This window comes from Copadichromis virginalis, linkage group LG6 (genome assembly GCF_057382275.1).
Source record: "Copadichromis virginalis isolate Kocher_CV1m ecotype Utaka linkage group LG6, C_Virginalis_male_GT1.1, whole genome shotgun sequence".
Taxonomy (NCBI): domain Eukaryota; kingdom Metazoa; phylum Chordata; class Actinopteri; order Cichliformes; family Cichlidae; genus Copadichromis; species Copadichromis virginalis.
The window spans coordinates 30,890,421-30,906,745 of NC_140623.1; the positions used below are offsets into that span (position 1 = coordinate 30,890,421).

The 16,325-nt window shown below is 37.6% G+C and overlaps 1 protein-coding gene across 1 annotated transcript in view; it reads right to left on the minus strand.

The window, feature by feature from the left end:
• Positions 1–3,005: 3,005 nt before the first annotated feature.
• LOC146708101 (dolichyl-diphosphooligosaccharide--protein glycosyltransferase subunit TUSC3) overlaps positions 3,006–16,325 on the minus strand; it is an 80,040-nt gene continuing 66,720 nt past the window's right edge. Inside the window, exons 8-10 of the mRNA XM_085459839.1 lie at positions 15,596–15,670; positions 7,670–7,760; positions 3,006–3,305 (exon numbers count right to left, since the gene is read on the minus strand). Coding sequence (XP_085315965.1) covers positions 3,290–3,305; positions 7,670–7,760; positions 15,596–15,670 — 182 coding nt within the window. The 3' untranslated portion in view covers positions 3,006–3,289. The remainder of the gene's footprint in view (positions 3,306–7,669; positions 7,761–15,595; positions 15,671–16,325) is intronic.

Sequence of the window (16,325 nt, forward strand, 5' to 3'; positions counted from 1 at the left end):
CTTAAACGGTCTTTACAGCAGAAAAAGTGTGTTTTGCTGAAAAGCAGTGTAATCTAAACTTGTAATTTGCATACACTAATGTAGCTGTGAAAGATTAGTGTGTAATTTTAGCCTGCAAACTGTGATTTTTTTTTCTAACCAGCAGAAAGATTATTCTTCATGTAATTGTGTATTTTGTTCTACAACTGTCCTCTATCTAATATCCACATTGATTTTGCTCTCTTTGCAAATACTTATCCCCCCTGAAGGTGACATTTGTTCTGCTTTCTTCCGACACACGTAAAGGCCAACACTTGAGGGAAAACAGATGGGAGATTCTGCTTGCAGTGCTGATGATCAGCATTGTTCTTCACTTTTATTCAAATATGTCGCAGCAAAGGGCCTCTCAGCTTCAGACGGCACTTAAAAACCCTCAAAACATAATGCCTCATTTTTGGCCCAATCAATAAGCTCAATATGGTATAACTTGAGGATAGATATTGCGGTGATTACACTTGGTCTCCAAGGAAGTTAGTATTTTCCTGCAAGCCTTAAGAGGGTGGGCATTTATCGAATTGGGTCACCTTTCATATTGGGTGGCTATGCGTATTACCATGCTGTTACACATATTTAGTTGATTACACCATGTCCTACCTGTAAAGAATAAGCCACTCTGTTACCTTTACTTAAGAACGTGTTCTGATGAACTCAAATACTTAACTGTGTATTTTGAAAACCATATTTGAGAAATGGAGAATGGTTCACTGTTCCCATGATTTAAAACAGAAATAGACAAGAATTGGAATATTTTTATAACATTTGTCAAACCCAGTCTATCTAAAGTACCATTTCTCTGTCTGCCCACACACAGCAGGTTACATAAATGGATCCATTGCACATCCCACTCACTGTTTTAGTGGGCAATACAAAAGTGAAGGAATTAAAAATGTATGTATTCTCTAAATGACCTATGCTTCTCACTTTCTGCAAGAAACATAACATTACTACCAACCATTCTTCTCTAAACTCAGTACACGAGCTACCATTTTACATTGGTGATGAGTTCAGTGGCAGTTTAAGGTATGTTTGTTAATGTATTTATTTACTGACTTAATTTTGGGCAGCTGGTTTGCCGTTTGTGTTCTGCAGCACACTAATCATTTTTGATGTTTATTTTTTTTCTATTACATTACAATCACAACCTTTGCCTTATTTCACCCAAGTGGTTTCAGCTGCATAACATGAAGTATAATTTAGCTGCCAGATGACAATATAGTATATACCCAGCAGCTAAAAGACACGTAGTCAGCATATTGAATATTTAGAAACAGCAGGAACAGAGACATTTAAATAACATATTTTCATCTTAGGTTAAGACAATATGTTACAGCTACACAGATGGAATCACATGGTGAAAACTTGAGCGAAACCCATCATCCTGAGTCTCAGCAACCAACAAAAGCTCAAAGCCCTAACGCCTCAATTGCAAATGACTTGATTTATTTATTTATCCATGTTAATCCATATAATGTTACACAATTATGTATCATTGTCATAAACTTACACTCTGGCCATTTTATTAGGCATAACTCTTAACACAAGATGTCTAATCAGCAAATGCATCAACTCAGTGTATTTATGCATGCAGACATGGTCAGGACAAACTGCTAAAGGTCAAACTGAGCGGCAGAACTGGGGAAGAAAGGTGATGAGAGTGATTTTAACTGGTGTGAATGTTGGTGTCAGATGGACTGGTCTGGGTATTGCAGAATCTGCAGAACTACAGACTTTCCCACTAAACCATCTCTAGGGTTTGCAGAGAAAGGCCCTATTAAGATAAGCCAGAGATCGGAGGAGAATGATGTAAATGCTTCAAGCTCATAGGAAGACAAAACAAATTTAAATACACACTAGTTCCAACAACACATTGACCCCTTGATGCACATGGGCTACAGGAGCAGAAGGCCACACCAAATACCACTCCTGTCAGATAAGAACAGGAAACTAAGTCTACAATTCACATTGACTCATCAACACTGGACAATCTAAGGAGCTTGGAAAGAAAAGTGTCTGGAATTCTTTGAGTTGCTTGAAGACGTTCCACCTCTCATCTGAGAAGCTTCTTCCGTTTTAAGGGTCAAATGGTGGAGTCCCAGATTTAAACCCAGTGGGAGTTTCCCCCCAAAGAGGGACAAAGGACCCCCTGATGATCCTCTACCTAATCACATGAGCCAAGGTGTGAAAGCAGGTGTGGGTCACAATCAGCCAGAGTTTCGGGTGAGCTCATTGTGAAACATGGCCCCACCCTATCATGTGATTTCCTGAGGTCAGATGGCCCAACATGTGAGTGGGCGTTAAGGCATCTGGGAAACTCCCACTGGGTTTAAATCTGGGACTCTCCACCATTTGACCCTTAGACCTGAAGAAGCTTCTCAGATGAGAGGTGAAATACTTTAAGTAACTTAAAGAAGTCCAGACGCTTTTCTTTCCAAGCTTCTTAGACTACGATGACCTGGATGACTGAGAACTTTCACAGACAACACTGGACAATAGAAGATAAAGAAAAAAAAGTTGTTTGGTCTGATGACTCCTTAATTCCAATGAGTGTCGAAGCTGTGATGTTCAGATTGTGGGGACAGAATTTGACATGCAACTCCGTCATGCTATTGTTCAGTATGGACAATCAATATGGGGCTATGCCATAAAGAATTAAGGAAGTTCTGAAGGCAAAATGGAGTCCCACCCAGTGCTAACAAGATGTACTTAATAAAGAGGGTTACTTAGTCCATGTTACTTAAAAATACTGAATTGACCTAGAGATTTTGGCCCCATTTTTATCCCCATTAACCCACCATAAATCTTTCGTTTCCAGTTTTACTTTTAACAGCATTTTTGAAAAATATGGTTCAATTCATGTTTACAACAATATGTCACAAATGATTAGACTGCCACTGTCACTGGTCAGTTTATATAACCACATAAAAAACTTCAGCGCTAAAGAGTCATGAAAAAACAACAAAGATACATGACATGCAAAATGGTGCCTTTATTGTCCAGTGTATGAAGTGACAACCAATTCTTATTCAGCTTGCAGATTTAATGGTAGTAGTTAAGTAAAAACAAAACAAAAAAACCCCCAAAAAAAACAAACAACCCAAAAAACAACAACGACACATACACTAATAGAAACCAGACCATGCACTTTAGACTCAGTAGTGACACTGCCTCCTCTTCAAGTATGTTCTCAACTCCTCTTCTTCTCACCTACCACCTCTTCGACATTTTTTCTGGCTGCCTCTACTGTGTTTGTTCACTTAATAAGGAAGCTGTGAGACAGAGATAGATTAAAATAAGTAGAGAAGGAAAGAGGGTAGAAAAAAACAAGGAGAGGGAAAAATAAGAGATATAAATAAAGTATTTCTTTGTCTAACCTTGTGTTACATTAAAAACATTTTCGTGAAACACAAAGCTAAAAGGAAAAAAGAAAAACACATTTGGAGTATAAACTGTTTCTGGAAGCATGTAAACAAGAAACATTTCTGAAACGGATTTGCATTTATGAAACAGAAATCTAACTGATGAATAGTTGAATTAGCCCTAAACATTTCTGTATGCCACTCTAACATAACATGGACTTAAGAATAAAAACAAAGCCACAATCAGACTTAAGTAATAGGAATTTAAAACTGTACTGCCGTATTTTTCATAGATAAGGCACAGCGGATTATAAGGCGCATTAAGCGAAAGAAAACAGTCAGATAAGTCAAACTTTACTCAAATCATTCTTCTTGCTTCCTCCACTTCTGTACTATTGATTCATTAATGTTGAATTCTCTCGCAGCTGCTCTATTCCCATGTTGTTGCAGTATATTAATGACTAACCTCATATTGTTGATGGATTATCTCAGTTGTTCTCCTGACTGAAGTTTGGTCCGTTTATAGCATCCTACCATGCGATTGCATTTGTTGCTATATCATGTTTAGGTGGAAACTAGTGAGCTAACTTCCTGCTAACTTGTAACTCCGTTAAATTTAATAAATTCTGTTTTCATGGATGCCTGGATGTTAAACTTAATTGCTACACCTGGTAAAGTAACAACGCTGATCATTTTATTAAGGATGAAAGAATTTAGACAGTTTTTAACTCTCAGTGATGCCGCAGTGTTCTTTTGACTTTGGGACCTGAAGCGGCTGGAGTTTTGGACCCAGATTACTCTGCAAGGCTCCTGACTACGGTAGCCGTAATGCTCCGACAACCCATCAAGTGGTGCGGCTTCGTAGCTTACCAAAGTTGTGCTAAAACAGTTTTTGACAGATTTGTGAATGCTGTGTGCCACATAAAATCTCTTCGAGGTCAATAAGTACGACCAGAATTCATACATAAGGTGCATCGTCAATTTTTGAGAAAATTAAAAGATTTTAAATGTGCCTTATAGTGCAGAAAATACAGTATATGCGGCACTGTATGCAAAAATTGCCATAAATAATGCCACTTTAGAGACATTTTTCATAAAAGTTTCTATCCTTGTAAAATGTTTTAATTTTTATGACATTTTTATATTTTAAATATAAAATATTAACTAATCAGTATATGACAAGTCCCAATACATCCATCCATATTTTAGCAACTTAAAAATGGACCCTCAGCTAGGCCTTTTGAGACTGTATTTTAAGTCAAGACCTTGCTACAGTCTTACAAACCACATCACATATATTTCCAGCGTATGTAAAATATTAGAAATAAGTTATTGAGTAACCAGTGGAGTCCAAGTGCATTTCAAAAAAGAAAATGTGCAATTCCTTTAAACCCAACATTCAACTAGTACAAAGAAAACCCAACATTGAAAGTGAGAATCTTTAATAATACATGCTAATTCTGATGTACAGTGGGGCAAAAAAGTATTTAGTCAGCCACCGATTGTGCAAGTTCCCCCACTTAAAATGATGACAGAGGTCAGTAATTTGCACCAGAGGTACACTTCAACTGTGAGAGACAGAATGTGAAAAACAAATCCATGAATTCACATGGTAGGATTTGTAAAGAATTTATTCGTAAATCAGGGTGGAAAATAAGTATTTGGTCACCTCAAACAAGGAAAATCTCTGGCTCTCACAGACCTGTAACGTCTTCTGTAAGAAGCTTTTCTGTCCCCCACTCGTTACCTGTATGAATGGCACCTGTTTGAACTCATCATCTGTATAAAAGACACCTGTCCACAGCCTCAAACAGTCAGACTCCAAACTCCGCCATGGCCAAGACCAAAGAGCTTTCGAAGGACACCAGGAAAAGTATTGTAGACCTGCACCAGACTGGGAAGAGTGAATCTACAATAGGCAAGCAGCTTGGTGTGAAAAAATCAACTGTGGGAGCAATCATCAGAAAATGGAAGACATACAAGACCACTGATAATCTCCCTCGATCTGGGGCTCCACGCAAGATCTCATCCCGTGGGGTCAAACTGATCATGAGAACGGTGAGCAAAGATCCCAGAACCACACGGGGGGACCTGGTGAATGACCTGCAGAGAGCTGGGACCAAAGTAACAAAGGTCACCATCAGTAACACACTACAACGGCAGGGAATCAAATCCCGCAGTGCCAGACGTGTTCCGCTGCTGAAGCCAGTGCATGTCCAGGCCCGTCTGAAGTTTGCCAGAGAGCACATGGATGACACAGCAGAGGATTGGGAGAATGTCATGTGGTCAGATGAAACCAAAGTAGAACTTTTTGGTATAAACTCAACTCGTCATGTTTGGAGGACGAAGAATACTGAGTTGCATCCCAAGAACACCATACCTACTGTGAAGCATGGGGGTGGAAACATCATGTTATGGGGCTGTTTTTCTGCCAAGGGGACAGGACGACTGATCCGTGTTAAGGACAGAATGAATGGGGCCATGTATCGTGAGATTTTGAGCCAAAACCTCCTTCCATCAGTGAGAACTTTGAAGATGAAACGAGGCTGGGTCTTCCAACATGACAATGATCCAAAACACACCGCCCGGGCAACAAAGGAGTGGCTCCGTAAGAAGCATTTGAAAGTCCTGGAGTGGCCTGGCCAGTCTCCAGACCTCAACCCCATAGAAAATCTGTGGCGGGAGTTGAAAGTCCGTGTTGCTCGGCGACAGCCCCAAAACATCACTGCTCTCGAGAAGATCTGCATGGAGGAATGGGCCAAAATACCAGCTACTGTGTGTGCAAACCTGGTAAAGACCTATAGTAAACGTTTGACCTCTGTTATTGCCAACAAAGGTTATGTTACAAAGTATTGAGTTGTATTTTTGTTATTGACCAAATACTTATTTTCCACCCTGATTTACGAATAAATTATTTACAAATCCTACCATGTGGATTCATGGATTTTTTTTTCACATTCTGTCTCTCACAGTTGAAGTGTACCTCTGGTGCAAATTACTGACCTCTGTCATCATTTTAAGTGGGGGAACTTGCACAATCGGTGGCTGACTAAATACTTTTTTGCCCCACTGTATTTCACAATAACAAATAAAACCCTAACAATGAAAACACTCAGAGATTGTGCAGGCATAATAATATTTCTTTGAATTCGGTGATTGAGGCACTTAATAGCAATGAAAGATCCATCGAATTGGAGGAATCGCAGTATGCAAACAATAGTGCCACAAACCTGATATTGAATGACGGCGCCTTAGACATGACTATATTAGAAACAGCTCTGTAGTAGAAATAACTAAATGGGCTCAGGAAAACCATTTCAGTGAATACCATTCATTGTTACATCCATAAATCCAAGGTTAAACTACCAAACCACTCTATCAAATACAAGCAAGACCAGGCAATGTTGCTATCCCCTGTGCATTTAAGATGGGATGGAATGAAATGGAAACTGTTTTTATGGTCTAAATTGAAACAAAACTTGAAATTCATTTTGGAAATCATGGTCTCAGCAGACCTATAAAGAAAAGGTTTATCACTTTCATACCACAATAAAGTCTCAAGACAATCGTTATTATATTTGAACTCCATCCACTGAACTAGAAGACTACAATTTGTGTCTTTTTAAAGGAAGAGTTCATAGTTCAAGCTTCTATTATTGTAAAGTATCTGCCTTGATGAAGACCCCTTGACATCCTGTTCAAAGGTGAGTTTCAAGAGTTTCAACAGCTAGGGGGTTTGGCTGCTGTAATGTTTTAAAGCTGCTCACGGACGGATAAACTGAACCCAAACTCTGAAGAGTTGTGGGATATTTTCCGTTAAGCATTAAATCTATTATTATGGTGACCTTTAGCACACAATGGAATCAAATTGCTGTAGGTTGACTAGAAAATGGGTTTTAATGTAAAAGTGTGTTCACTACATGAGACCCTTTGGAGAAAAAACCCCTATGACTTTTACTATTTAATTGAGGAAACTTTTGTGTTATACTTTGTATTGAATATACTGCCTCTATGACTGATTCTTTGGCTCTGTGTCTTGTATATTTTGGAGAGAGTATTTTTGATTGAATAGCTGTCTTTAAATCAAGGCAGTAATTTGAACTGATGGATCTGTTTTGGCTCTGATTTTTGCATTGTGAAAGCAAAAACTTTGCAGTGATTTTATGTCAGCTTCAGTGATTTTCAGATTCATTGTTTGCTTGTATATTGCGCTTGAATAATTGTTGAGCTGTGGTGGAAGCATCTTTACAGTGGTGTGTGGTTGCTATAGTTACCTGTAGGGGTATCCATGGTACTTCGACCTGAAGATGGAGAGCAGGAAACTAAAGAAAAACACCACCAGGCCAAGGCCAACCAGGCAGATGACTGCAAGAAGACAAAGACAGACTTGTTTTACTGTGCATTACTGGTTAGAAGTCTTGTGCTATAATATCATTAACAATATTTCATTACACAACGACCTCTAGATTTTAAGTTACTACAAGCACATTTTATTCTTGCACATTTTCAAATTCATGACACCCTAATATGTTCTTTTATAATAACTTGAAAAAGGCCTGAGATTATTGTTTTTCTTCTTGGTTAAAGGCATTCATTTCAAGCATTCCATGCCCAATATAAACACAGAAGCAAGTGTTTCTCTGATCCATTTTCAAATTGAATATGCTTACAGGATTCAGACATAGCACACACTAAAAGCATCTTTTTATCTGCATGTTGGTAGTTTACATGTATAAACACAAATTTATAAGCGGCTAAACACAAAAACATACAACTCACTGGTAACATAACATGATAATAGAATATTACTAGAAAGGGAATATAAAACACAAACTAGACATTATGAAAAAAGTCTCCTTTAGCCTTTTTTCTTTAAAAATAATCCCTTAAAGTATGTGCTACTGTCTCTTTGTCGTGATAAACCCTGCTGGGTTACAGAAAATTATCTTTGAAGCCATTATCATCATATTTCCTCAGTGGCTATTCTAAAGTGAAATATACATAAGCATGACCTTTTATCTGCCGAGGAATTATCACTGTATGTGCAAGTGTATGAGTGTATGCACACCCCTGTGCAGTGGCTAATCCCTAAGAAGTACTGTGTTAAATTAAAACTGTCACCACCGACTGATATTGTTAATCAGGGATTAGGATGAGTACCTCTCCTGGAGACTAAATAGCGAGATATGTTCTTGTCCTTACACGGGGCACACACACACGCACGGGGTGTGCGTGCGTGTGTGTGCGTAAAGGAGAATTAGAGTGTTAGAGAACAAGAGGGTGAGTGTGGATGCACGAGAAAGTTGACATCAAAACATTTGGCTGGTAAAATATAAGATGTACTGTATAAGACTACATTTGCTGTTGTGATATTTAAGAGAGCAAGTGATATTGCACCCCAAATTCCCCCAAATCTGTGTAATAAACAAAAAGAATGCAATTATTTGCAAATCTTATAAACCTATATTTTTTCACAGAACATAGAAAACCTATCAAATGGTTAAATTGAGAAAATTTATTATAACAAAAATTTGAGCTCATGTTGAATTTTATGGCAGCAACATGTCTCAAAAAGTTTGGACGGGGCAACAAAAGGCTAGAAAGGTAAATGGCACAAAAAAAGAAACATCTGGAGGAACATTTTCCAGCTAAATAGGTTAACTGGCAACAGGTCAACAACATAATTGGCTATATAAAAAGTGTGTCTTAGAGAGTTTCTCATAAGTAAAGATGGGCAGCGTTTCATCAAACTGGAAAAAAATTGCATCTACAAATTGTGCAACAATTTCAGAATATTGTTCCTCAAAATAAAATTATCATCTATTGCAAATAATGTTATCGAACAGCTCTGAAAATATGCAGAAATCTCTGTGTGCAAGGGACATTGCCTGCAAACCTCTCACTCTCTGGTGGAGCTGCATTAGAAAAGCTATGATTCTGTCACAAAAATCTCTGCATGGGCTCAGAAACATCTACTGTATTGTAAACGGGTTTACATTACCCTGTTTTTACATTACTCTGATCATTTTGTTTATTCTACTTGCATTGCTCTGTCAATATATTGCTATGCTAATAGGGCACAAAACACTTTAACATTCCATTTGCACAAAGTACATTTTCAGTTATTTAATTTAAAATTTCAGATTTTTAATTTAAACATTACTTTACTTAATGTTTCTCTTTTGCACAGTCAAGGAGCCGTTCAGGACACACCACTCTTATGACTATGCATAAGACAAATAAAGAATCTTGAACATCTCCATCGCCTGTGATATCTCCATGATATCCACAAATGCAGGTTAACACGACATGCTGCCGTGTTCTCCAGGGCAAAGCTCATTTAAATGAATGGAGACAAAGTGGGAAACTGTTCTGTGGTTACATGAATCAAAAATTTGAAATTCATTTTGGAAAACATGGACCGAGCATACTGTGGATTAAAGAGGAGATTGACTATGCACCTTGTTATTAGCACATTGTTTGAATCTCTGATTCTGAGGGGGTGAATAAGTGCCTATGGAATCAGCAGCTTGCACATCTGGAAATGCATCACAAATGCTGAAAGGCACATACTGTATGTTCCTTTAAAACTTGTTCGTTTCCATGCATCAAAATTATGTTAAACCCATTACAGCATGTATCACAGCTGAACTGCTGAACTGACCTACCTGCAGTCTGGACCTTTCACCTGTTGAAAATCTTTGGTGTATTATGAGCCCCCCACCAAAAATAAATAAATTCAAGAAAAAGGTGGCACAACATTCATTTCCTACAATTCCAGCAATTGGTCTCCTCACTTCCCGGATGGTTACAGGCCGTTGTTAAAGGTGAGGGGATGTTATGCAGTGGTAAACATGGCCCTGTCCCACCTTTTTGGAGATTTGTTGCTGCCATCAAATTCAAAATGACTAAATTTTAAAATTTAAGCCTTCAGATTTGACATTTTCCATTGTGAATAAAATGATGGTTGAGATTTCCAAATCAGTGCATTCTCTTTTTATTTACGCGTTACAAAGTGTCCCAACTTTTTTCAAAGTGAGAATGCATACTGACGACCTAGTGCATTGACCACACGGTACAAATCACATGCTCACAGCACTGAAGACAGGGGACATCTGTCACAATGGTAAATTTAAGGTATTTAAAGGTAAACAGTTTTTTAACCTTAGTTTAAAAAAACTTGACAGTGTTTTTCTCATTCACACACACACACACACACACACACACACACACACACACACACACACACACACACACACACACACACACACACACACACACACACACCAGCAACTTGGGATTCACTGTTTTCCCCAAGAGTAAGGGGAGAGGCTAGAGACTGAGCTGCTAAGACTGCGAGTGGTGGAGAATCCCCTCTACCTTATGTTCCTTTTGAGGTCAAATAAGGAATATACTGATGCCCAATTGATGAAAATATCCAAGTACTATATTACAGAAATGTGCTACCAAATGACTTAATTGAAAATAATGTATATTTTACATAGTCTGCACAGAAAGTGCATGTGTCCTTGCTCTTCCAGGGTTGCAACATCCACATATACAGTGGGAACATCAGAACGTCTGTGTATCTTCATTAATTAAGTAGAAAGGGATGCATTTCCCTTACCTCATCAATTATGACTGAGAGATCTTAGTATGCATCCACGGATAATGATACACACACGAGGCATGCAAGTATGCCAAGTGATTTATGACCTTGGCGAAATGACAAGTTGTTTAAACTGAATGATTTCCCTCAGCGACAAAGGTGGTAATCCCTCTTTTGACTGTATGACTTGGCTCAAATCACAATATATTGGCATGGTAAAAATAAATTTACATTTCCCAAGCAAGAGGAAGTCAATAAACATATTAAGTTAAGCCTATTTAATTAGGAGGAGAAAATGAATAGACTGTAAAGCTAAATGATTCCTCATGTTTTCGGCAGCCAATTGCTAATCAAAGAATAAACTGTGAAGTGACTCCATCAGAAGATACAATCACACATAAGTCATTGACTTTACAACAAACCAAGCAGATAGAATAAAAGCCTCCTCCCCCATTACAAAAATATAATTGTTCACAGTGATTTCTTTTTGTTCACTAATATATTCTTTACTGGGGTAGGCTGGGGACAAACATCTTGGCTGGGCCAAACCAAATAATGAGAAAAGCTTCTTTATCTATATTACATGTGGATAATTCCAAGTCTGACTTAATAGAGTGACAGCAGGGTGTTGTAAAGAGACAAATGGGAGAGAGACAGAACCACTTCATTCTTCAGACACATGCTACATACACCTATTTGTATTTTTAAGGAGAAGCATTGATGCTGCAGCAGTGTAATGGCCCCAAACAGACCTCGAACAAGCTAAAAACCGAAGAAGAGTCAAATAAGTATTTGTCTTTTGGGAACAGCTGAAGTCAAGACAAAGCTAATTAACTATTTAAGCTCAAGAAACTACGAAACACTGCAGTACTGACTGGATAAGATACATGATCAGGTTTTGCACAAACTCTTTGCTGTCATTAGACCAACAATGTTGCCCCAATTTGATAGCATATTATTTTTATAAGGCAGATGATCTCCTTTGGTGACCCCTAAAGGTAGCAGCTAAAAGACAAAGGAAAATCAACCCCCCCATAATTAACTTACATTTGAAGAAAACAATATTCATTTTGGCAGTGTATACCTTTAATTCAAAGTTGGCATCACCCCATTTCCTGTACTGTGTTCCATTTTTTCCACCCCCTCCTTGAATAAATCCCAATCTATTAAATGACTTTGATACGCACGTGTTTTTCTGTAAATTGCATAGAAGATTTCTGTAAGCACTAAAATTATTGTGTTTCATTATAATGTAATCCTCATAGTGTGGTTCCTTTAATTTATGTAAATTAGTAGGTAGTATTTCAACAAAAGAGGCTGAATTGAAGTAGTCGATATACTAAAAATACTGCTGGAAATTATGGCGTCCTCTGCAGTGTGCGCATAATATGTTGTCATTTTACAGGTGATAATTAAGTGTGCCACCTACGCATGTGTGTGTCTCTATGTATGTAGAGTGGTATGTGTTTGTGTGATATTGGAAAAACAAGTCCTGATGTTGTTAAAAAAAATATTATATTTTTAAATGTCAAGCTTTAACATCTGAAGTAGTACTCAGGGTTGATACTCTTTCCCTTAGATAGAGTGATCATTTAATATGGGACCTCACAAAGACAAGTGAAACACTTTTTTGAGTTGGTTTTTCATCACATTAACTCTAATTAAATCCCCTAGTGTGTAACCGTGTCTATGTGTTTGAGGTAATTACCAGAGAGGTCATCTAATATCCATCTCCTGCCATAATCTACAAATTATCCTCAAACTCTTGTAAAATATTAAGGGCTGTTTAGAGGCTTGCACTAATTTTCTGATATGATACCCAGTTTGAAGCATGCAGTCTGGTACAAAAAGTACCAGAGAGGAGAGCTCTATCTTAAAATGTATTTATTTAAAGTAAATATTGCAGGTGTAAATATTATGATAACTGCCAACTATTAGATGAAACCTAGGAGAAAGACATGTAAATTACTTCCATATTATCATCAATTTAATATGCATATTTAAGCAAATACACACATTAGAATGAAGTAATAGTGACAATATGTACATATACTTAATATGGAATTATTATAGTCAAGTGACCACTTTGCATCTGTAATGTGTCACAATCATAAGACTCCCAGACATTCATGTGAGGTCAGGGACCATAATTTCTTCCTAAAAACATGCTCCACTTTTTAGTACCACACCAAACCAAAGGTATGATCAAGGTGATTAAATAAATAGTCAAATGTGTGCACACCAAGCAAAAGTCCCCAAGGGGTGAAAAGTGAAGCACACATTATAATGTATTGCCAAAAATTGCAACTTCTCTAATCGCAACTTGAGGATGGCTGCAAAAGTGAGTCAATCTTCAGACTTCTGCTTTCACTGCAAATAAAATGGGTTCATAGCCTGGTGCAGACTGGAAGTGTTACAAGCATTTTAATAAAATTACTAGAATTATATTACAAATAGCATGGAAAATTATGGTTCTTAGCACATCTAAGAAGTATGTGCTTAAATTTTGGTAAGCAAAATTGATAAAATCCAAGCCTCTAATCTAAATATTAAACTAGTAGCTTTAAAAAACGAACACGGCTGCAGCCAAAACATCCTTTTTTAGTCTAAAACCAATGATTTACCTCATGGTGCGCGTTTAAAGCTAAGGGGTTTATTTAAAAACGGCTACATCCATATGTAGACTAGAAACCTGTATAGGAATTTCTTTTACTTATGTATTAATCACATTATTTTATTGTATGATGCCTTGGTGCAACTGGATTTTAACAAGTCTCACACTCATACAGTAAGACAAATGGTGGGGGTCTAGTAAGGAAGTTGGGGGAAGCAGACAGCTACACAGGAAGAATCTTTTGTCTCTTTGAGGACTATGGGAGGTAGCAAGGGAGTGTGAACCTTAAGGTGTGAAACAGCTGTGTGCTGCCTTTTGTTCCCGGAGAAGGTATTTAACTGAGAGCCATGCTAGGCTCAGGGAGACTCTGCTGACCGTCTGCCCCACGGTCATGTAGGCCAGTGGTCCCCAACCTTTTTTGCGCCACGGAACGGTTTATGCCCGACAATATTTTCATGGGCCGGCCTTTAAGGTGTCGCGGATAAATACAACAAAATAAAACTAGTACCGGTACCGAAAAAAAGAAGAATTATTCATAACACATGTGAAAAGACCCAGGAAAACCGAGTAAACGATAAAAACGATAACAAAATAACGCTGAAGACCGATAAAAACCCTGAAAACTATACATTTGACACCTGAGCCTCAACTCTCGCGGCCCGGTACCAAACGACTCACGGACCGGTACCAGTCCGAGGCCCGGGGGTTGGGGACCGCTGATGTAGGCTCTCCACAAGCTTGGTTGTCTGTTCTTTGTGTGTTTTGATTAAAGAATGTTAGCTACCGCTCACCGCTCGTCTGCAGGCTTTATTTAATGGAAAACTTCCACAACAAACCTAAATCTTAAAGATTAAAGGAGTTACAAATTGTAATCCCAGACTCGCCTTAAATGTGATCAATGAAGTGCCCTTTACAAATATAATACAAACTGATCAACGTTTACTATTAGCCTCTACTCCACCTGACATGAAGTTTCAGATAATTGAGTGTATCATTTGACTATATATATGTCCAGAATCAGGTATGATATAATCTTTATTTTTTTAATCTCATAGTTTGTGCTTTGTCCTAGTGTCTTTATGTCTTTTTTTTAAACTTCACCACCCAGGTGGTTACAGCAGATGGCTGTCCAACCTTGGGTCTGGTTCTACCATGTCTTTGTGTTAAAAGGGACTACTTCCTTCCCACTGTTACCGAGTACCTGCTTGTAAAAAAGCCTACTAGTTGGGCTTTTCAAACTAATATTGCATTCTTTTACCTTGAAGTGACTGTTGTTTTGAAGTTGCATCATATAAATACAGCTGAACAGAAATTCTATTGATCCTGCTCTGGTATAACCCATGCTCTTAATAGTTGTGTTATATCGCTGGGGGAATGTGTATTTTTAAATTATTCTGAGCGTTATTATGTGAATCTATTTAGCATTTTACATACATTAATTTAACTTTAATTGAATACCAATAATTTCCGTAAAACGTTTCCCACAACACTACTTTTAACAGTTCTCAAGTTAATACTTTTTAACTTTCAGGTCATAACTGAACTGTGGCATTAAACTTCTTTACTTGCAAATTGCATAGTTGGTGGCTGCATAATTAGTTGCTGCTTAGTAAATCAGATGTTAATTTCAGACAGACTGCGAGTGTAAATTCAGTAATTATCAGTATTTTTTTTTCCACCCATTGTTAATTGCAAAGATCATAGACGGATCCAGCTGGATACCATTAGCATTTCCATTAGTTTCTGTTTATGTGATATTCATGTAGATTAAGAACATATTTTGCATGAATGAGTTTTTTTCTATAAAGTCACAGAAAATTAACTTTTCAAGTTTATTAGTGATACCTGAAATATATTCAATATAAGGGACGCAAGTATGCCACAGCTCCAATGTATTTAGTTTCAGTTAGACAGATACATATGCACACACACACACACACACACACACACACACACACACACACTTTGTCAACTTACTTCTTCTCTTGCCAACATCTCCCTTGGAGGTGGCAGCTTCATTGAGAAGCACCATCCCCATGGTGATTGCAGCATCTGGGGCAAGGTTGTCAAGGAAACAACAGACTCGTAAACACGAAAGAAGAAAGTAGAAATTTATATTGAGAGAAAGGTTAGTTAAACTATTAATTTTAATGACTATTGTGGTGTAGCAAACAGAACAGTCTATAGAACAATGAAAAATCTAAAAGAAAGAAAGGATGTTATATATTAGGGGTGCAACGATACACAAAATTCTTGGGTCGGTTCGATACTCTGGTGTCACGGTTCGATATTTTTTCGATACAAAAAAATGTTCATGCCTTTTTAATTTGTCATTTATTAAAATTATAAATAGATATTTTTAACTCAAAAGTACAGTTTTTAAATGTAATGTTGCTGAAACAACAAAATATATAAAAAATAAATAAATCTATCTGATGGAGAAATCACTCATCTTTGGAAAAGAGAGTTTATTACAGAGAAATGGCTCTTTCCAAAATAAAAGCTATACTATACGCTTCTTCTGGGGTATATTCTCAGCAGCATATTAAACATATCAGGTCCCCATAAGGAGAATCATGTGCTAATGGCTGTCTAAATGACTCGGGTAAAGTTTGTAGCATGTGCGCTTGTTGTTTTTGTCTGCTTCCACTTGTCTTTGCACTAGGATGATGTCGGTGTAAATGTGCAGTCATATTCATTGTGTCCC